The sequence below is a fragment of the Berghia stephanieae genome, chromosome 8 (genome assembly GCF_034508935.2).
Source record: "Berghia stephanieae isolate SIO BIC M18660-M18661 chromosome 8, UCSD_Bste_1.3, whole genome shotgun sequence".
In the NCBI taxonomy this organism is placed as follows: Eukaryota; Metazoa; Mollusca; class Gastropoda; order Nudibranchia; family Aeolidiidae; genus Berghia; species Berghia stephanieae.
The window spans coordinates 31,005,909-31,013,408 of record NC_088367.1 but is presented as its reverse complement, the minus strand read 5'-3'; the positions used below and the strand labels follow the sequence as shown (position 1 = coordinate 31,013,408).

Here is a 7,500-nt window from a genome sequence, read left to right as displayed (position 1 = left end):
ACAGTCCGAATTCTTTGGAAATTTACCACACACCGTGTTGACAAAGAGTTGCTGGAAAAGATATCAAGCACACACACTTTAGAACGTTATTACCTCAGTAAAGCAGCCTTCCTTCCAAGAACCAAGGAATCGGAGTTTATACCGTGTCATGGAGAGAAAGATAAGGGGAGTAAATGTGACTCATAAATAAGGGAATAACAACAAAGAAACGACAATTTGGCCTTTGACCTTTTTCATGTTTCTTTCTTTTGATTTTTTTGGGTTTTTTTTTTTTTTTTTTGGCGTTTTTTTTTTTTTTTTTTTTTTTTTGGTATTGTTCACTTATTTATGAGTCACATTTATCTACTCCCTTTATCATTCTCTCCATTTTATTAACTCATTTAGGCAGGCACCTCTACTTTGTCGGTTTATAACGTTTCTATAACGTTAAAAGGATGCTAGCAACTGCGTGGCACTCTTTGAATAATGATATTTAAAAAATGAAATAAAAGACAAACAAAATTGAGCTTGCTTTTATATAGCGCAATATCCACTAAACATACTCAAAAGCGATTGTCAAAGGGTCCCAGACCAACTGCAACACGAAACACAGAGAACGAGGCCTGATGCCTGTTAGGCAACATTCCTTTTTCCTTTTACCGACAAGGACAACGCTGTTAAGGGCCAGGTACTCACTTAAAACCCGAGTAAGATGAGAGAATGAGAGTAAATAACCTTTTCTAAGGACTCAACTATGCGCCGAGCGAGGCTCGAACCCAGGACCTTGCGATCCGTAAGCCAGTGTCATACGACTAGATCACATAGGTCCCACGTTCATGAGAGTACTACCAACTGAGCTATTGAAAACCTAATTTTTAGTTTAAATAAAAAACCAACTTTTACGGAGCATTCATCCCCATGGTACCGCATCCAGAAGAAGAAAAGCAACAATAACACGTTTTTGGCCAGAAAACTTGTCCTTCAAATATCGATCGATTAAAATTACCCTCATCTTGACAGAAACTTTCAAACCTGAGACTCTAAGGAAATCCCGGGTTCGGCAGTTTTTGACAAGATGAGGGTCATGTTAATCGATCGATAATTGGATTCAATAGTCTGATGTCACGTCGCCCAGCAATGGCGGCCATCGTGGTTCTACACAAAGAACATCGATACTTTTTATTATTCCTGCTGGCTAGAACTTTTCACATGTCTTGTGATCAGAATGTGTAAAAGTCAAAACATGATCAGATTTATAATGTTTTTTTTTTCCCTCTGGATACGCATTTATGCTCGTCGGAGAAATATTTCATAAGGGCGTCTGCCATTGTTCAGATATTTTAGAACCAGTTACTAAGTTACCTTGCGTCATTACGAGGGGAGTGGCGTTAACGACTGTTGAAGCGTATTGAAGGACGAACTTTTAACTCAAAATGTTAAATACGTGTTTTTTGCGGGGTTTTTTGTTTTTGTTTTTTGTTTGTTTTTGTTTAGTTTTTTGTTTTTTTTTGTTTTGTTTTTTTTTTTTTTGGGGGGGGGGGAAGGGGGGGGGGGGGGGGGTTTCAGAGTATAGAAATATAGGTTATCAATGCAGATAATTTTTTAAAAGGATATAATATTATATTATGCGACCTATGTGCACATATTTAAAGGTCTGATAACCGAATGTAATTATGGGCTTGATTTAACATTGTTATAATGGACACTATTTTGTGTTGGTTTGAGAGAAAATTACAACAATGGGCCCATCATAACAATATGTGTTATCAGACCTGCAAATACGTATACTTAAGTTGTGACCCAACGAGTATAGAGTCAATGTGAAGCAACTACCACCCCCCCCCCCCCCCCCCCCCCCCAACCCCCACGCAAAAAAAGGATTTGAATTATGATCATTAAAATGATCATTTTTACCGAACTTATTTTTTGCAGTGCATGAAATTAGTGTAGATATATCATGCTCATCAAGGCAGGTAAATCTACGATATCTTATATACCTTGTGGTTGTCCCAATAGCTCAGTTGGTAGAGCACTAGCTTCATAAGCAAAATGACCTAGATCGATCCAGGGTGAAATCAAGATTATTTTTACTTACCTTCTTGTCAACCCAGCTAGCAGTGATTGGGTAGCTGAGTCCGTTAGATCTGAGGGAAAGCACTTTGCAATGAACTGGCGTCCTATCCAAAGAGTGGCAAGCAATTCGCTTTTGTCCGTTTCACTCTATAGAAAAAGGGATAAACTTCGGCTCCATGGACTTTATGACTCTGACGGACTTTAGGACTCATTATTCAATGTATAACAAACAGATTCGCCTATCCGACATAATACCACTCCGAGGCGATAAGGCACAAATATTCAATTTAATATTTGTTCCTGTATCTTTCCCAGCTACGTTTAATATTTATTTTTAAATTTTTCGTTTTACTGGGGATTTTTTCCAGTTTTGATTAAAACTGATTTAGAGAGAGATAAGCCAATCAAAAGGGAACGACTGGAATCGATTCTGCTAGTAATGATTGCAGGCAAAACAAATCTGCACATTTTTTTCTCTCGGTTTAGGAAGACAAGAGTGTCGATTAATCATTTAATGACTATGTGTACTTGTGTTGTAACACTCGCTTTTGGACTGTAATGTCCAGGGTTCGATTCCCGCTCTGGACAGCGAATAGTGAGTCCTTGAAAAAGGTTCTTTACTCACATTCTCTCACCGTATTTGGGTGTAAAATATCGCCTAACAAGTGCCATGTCTCGTCCTATATGTTAAGTGTTGCTGTTGGATAGGGGTCACTTGTAAAGCACTTTGAGCACGTTTAGTGGATATTGGGCTAAATAAAACTCTCAAGTTTGTACCTGGTTTTTTTAAAAAATTTATGTCCATAATGATGAGAAATAATATAAAGGAGGAGAGAAGAGTTAGAAAAATAAAAATCCTTTTTTTTTCAAAATGTGACCAGTCGACTTAAATCGGTGTATTTAGTATGATTTAGATTATGAAAAAAAGAAGAATTAATAGTCAACTTTAGTAAGAAATTTTCGCTAGATTTATAGCTTTTGCTGTATGGAATAGATATAGACGGTCCCGTAGTTTCTTAAACTAATAATATAAAACTTCCATATTATTATTATTATTATTATTATTATTATTATTATTATTATTATTATTATTATTATTATTTATTATTATTATTTTTATTATTATTATTATTATCATCATCATCATTATTATTATTATTATTATTATTATTATTATTATTATTATTATTATTATTATTATTATTATCATCATCATTATTATTATTATTAATAATATATAATAATAATAATAATAATAATAATAATAATATTTTTATTATTATTATTATTATGATTATTATTATTATTATTATTATTATTATTATTATTATTATTATTATTATTATTATTATTATTATTAGTATTATTATTATTATTTTTTATTATTATTATTATTATTATTATTATTATTATTATTATTATTATTATTATTATTATTATTATTATTATTATTATTATTATTATTATTATTATCATGATCATCATGATCATCATCAACATCATGATCATCATCATCATCATCATCATCATCATCATCATCATCATCATCATCATCATCATCATCATCATCATCATCATCATCATTATTATTATTATTATTATTATTATTATTATTATAATTATTATTATTATTATTATTATTATTACTATTATTATTATTATTATTATTATTATTATTATTATTATTATTATTATTATTATTATTATTATTATTATTACCATTATTGTTATTATTATTATTGTTTTTTTACTTCTATTTTTTCTTTATAACAAATTATGCCACAGTGTCATAAAGAACATAGCACCAACATTTCATAGCTCTGATCAGTTTATCTATGAATTCACTTCTTGGCATCCTTGCCATTCCTTGCGTTCATTCCTAGCTTTAATCCCTATTTGTTTTCGTTTTCTTTCTATTTATTTTACATCAACAATCCTATTTCTCCCATCTCCGTTAAAAGCGTATAATTTTATAGCATGGCGATAATAACATGGGTGACCTTAACATAACTCTCTTTTCTGCTTTTTATATATATATATATATATATATATATATATATATATATATATATATATATATAACGTTTTCATTCAGCGAGAATTCAACCCGACTCGTTGTGTTGCAAATAGATTAAATGTGATGATATATTTTATTCTTTTTTTTATCCATGTGAAAACCAAGAAATGCAACCCACCGGTTCAATCTGCTATGAAATCGGAACGATCTTGCTGAAGAAAAATAATTATTTAAAACCACACTAAAAGGAATGAGAAAATTAGAATTTATTGAAAAAAACACAAAACCAGAGCATTTATATAGAGTAATTTTCACTAAACGTGCTCAAAGCGCTTTACAAAGGATCCAACAGCATGGCAACACTTAACATGTAGTACGAGTCATGACCCCTATTTATTAGGCGATATTACAATCTTTTTTTTTTCATATAGAGACAACGCTGTTAACGACCAGGTTCTCATTGTACACATGAGTACGGTGAGAAAATGTGAGTAAAGAGCCTTTTCCAAGGACTCAACTATGCGCCGAGTGTTATACCACAAGACTACATAGCCGCATATTGAAGATTAAGGAACAAATCTCCCTATTTTCAGTACGCGTATTTATTTCAACTTAAAATATGTAAAAGTTATGCTGAAGTCCTTCAGAGCCATTAGGCCCATGGAGCCGGAGTTCATCCCCGTTTCTAAAGCGTGAAATTGCTAATAGCAATTGCTTATTATCATTTTGATAGGACGTTAATCTATCGCAGAGTACTTTCCACTACATCTTACAGACGCAGCTATTTAATCACTGCTGGGTGGAGAGTAGGGTCGGAAAAAAATATAATAATAATAATTATAATAATAATAATAATAATAATAATAATAATAATAATAATAATAATAATAATAATAATAATAATAATAATAATAATAATAATATTAATAATAGATATTTATTGTCCATAAATATGGCAATTTATCATTAAGTTACATTTTTTATAACGTTGTATGATAACTATAACATTGAACAGATATTTCACTCCTACTTATTTTTTCTCTCTCTCTCTCTCTCTCTCTCTCTCTCTCTCTCTCTCTCTCTCTCTCTCTCTCTCTCTCTCTCTCTCTTTATTTCTTTCACGATATACCCAACATAAACATATATCGCTGTACCCGGGATTGATCTAGGTCCCTTTGAGCGTGAAGCGACTGCTCTAACAACTGAGCTAGCAGGGACCCCCAGTAATGATTAAACTTGAATTAAAATCATCAGCCTCCTCTTGACTGAATGCCGTTTTCTTGGTGGGGTTCCTGACATCCCATCGTGGGCAGGGAGGCACCTACTGTGTCTTCTATTCCCCTAAATATGTTTTCCAACATGCTCTCTGTCTTTGTCTTGGAATGAGATTACTTGGTTATGTCCTGGCCCTGGTCGGACCCTGACTGAGAGGAAAACAGTCAAATGTATAGTTAGACTTTTGGGAGATGATATTTTTGTCTTGTAAATGATCTCTCTGTTATGGACTGTATTATTTTTTTGGTTTACATATATAGTATCTAGGGTGCTTTAATTGTAATTCTATAACTTTTAGCTGATCGCAAACTAACTACTTTGATAGTATGCTCTTGAAAAACATTTGTTTCCTTTTTGAACCAATTCCCGGGTCCTCTTTGTCTTACCTTTCGTTGGGTGATTTAATTGTAATTCTATAACTTTTTTACTATCTCATTTTCTTCCCTTTTACTGGCGCTGAAATGACCTATATGTGTTGCAGGCGCCGTAAAACCCTTAAAAACAAAACAAAACAAAAACAAAACAAACAACAATACCGTTTTGAAACGATCAGTCACAATATATGCTATAAATTGTTCGAGCCAAAAGCAATCACTTCATCGGACCAGATCGATGCCAGGGTTGTTGACATTTCGGGTTGACATGGCTCTCAGTGGACGGAGGTTCATTACAATTTTATTTGAATTTATATCGTTGATAACGTTGAGATTTTATTGATGCTATGAGCTTAGTTGAATTACTCACAACATCCGACAGCCGGATACACGTACCAACGCACAAAAGTATGTGTAATCGTAAACGTTTATAGTCTGATCGATAGAATTTAGTGAGAACTACTCATAACTATTCATTGTTGTTGTTGAAGATGATGATGATGATGATGATGATGATGATGGTGATGATGATGATGATGATCGTGATGAGTATGATGATCATAATGATTATGATGATGATGATGGTGGTGGTGGTGGTGATGACGATGATGATGACGATGAGAATTACTCATAACTATTCATTGTTGTTGATGATTATGATGATGATGATGGTGATGATGATGATGATGATGATGGTGATGATAATGATGATGACGATGATGATAAAAGGTGACAAAGATATAGCAGACCAATACATACAGCATAGTCCTCATCTGGCCATATCCGTGAAGAAATTGTTTTCATGTATTTTTTCTCTCTGCAGGATGGTAACAAAGATATACAGATGAATTGTCGTAGTAATATCACCATCATCATCTTCACCAGCATAAACATCTTTCTCCTCCTCCTACTCTTCCTACTCCTCCTCCTCTTCGTCATCATCATCATCATCATCATCTTCATCATCATCATCATCAACATCATCATCATCTTCATCATCATCTTCATCATCATCATCATCATCATCATCATCATCATCATCATCATCATCATCATCATCAAAGCAACTGCAAACGCAACAACCATCACCACCATCACCACACCACCATAACCATTACAACAACCACCAGCACCCCCTCCTTCACTATAATATACAAAGTGCAAGCCTTGATCATCTTTAATTATCTGGTCATGCACTAAGTGCACTGATGGGCCATCTTCCTCCTCCTCCTACTCCTCCTAATCCTCCTCCTCTTCGTCATCATCATCATCATCATCATCAACATCATCATCAACATCATCATCATCATCATCATCATCATCATCATCTTCATCATCATCTTCAGCATCATCATCATCATCATCATCATCATCATCATCATCATCATCATCATCATCATCAAAGCAACTGCAAACGCAACAACCATCACCACCATAACCATTACAACAACCACCACCACCCCCTCCTTCACTATTATATACAAAGTGCAAGCCTTGATCATCTTTAATTATCTGGTCATGCACTAAGTGCACTGATGGGCCAATATTTGTTTAACTAATCGTATAGGCTTGGAATTCGCTGCATGTCACTAAATTGTTTAAGTGAAGAATAATAGGCATTAAATCCAAAGTATATAAGCTTAGCTCTCTCCTTACTGACTATAGTCATGATTTTTCCAGGAATGGTCTACCTACCTAACACAGAACTTGGCTGTTTACACTCAAATCCATGAGAAATACATACACACTGGACATTCATATTTAATTTGCTTTGTAAACAAA

At 33.5% G+C, this 7,500-nt stretch overlaps 1 protein-coding gene across 2 annotated transcripts in view; it reads right to left on the bottom strand.

Moving 5' to 3' along the window:
- The window catches only part of LOC144978507 (degenerin unc-8-like), a 53,696-nt gene that overhangs the window by 3,022 nt on the left and 43,174 nt on the right, over window positions 1-7,500 (bottom strand). For both annotated transcript variants that reach the window (XM_078924673.1, XM_078924674.1), the window contains 2 exons: window positions 6,478-6,535; window positions 1-51 (listed from right to left, as the gene is read on the bottom strand). The exon at window positions 1-51 is cut by the window's left edge and continues 35 nt beyond it. In XM_078924673.1, the coding sequence (XP_078780799.1) occupies window positions 1-51; window positions 6,478-6,535 (109 nt within the window). The remainder of the gene's footprint in view (window positions 52-6,477; window positions 6,536-7,500) is intronic.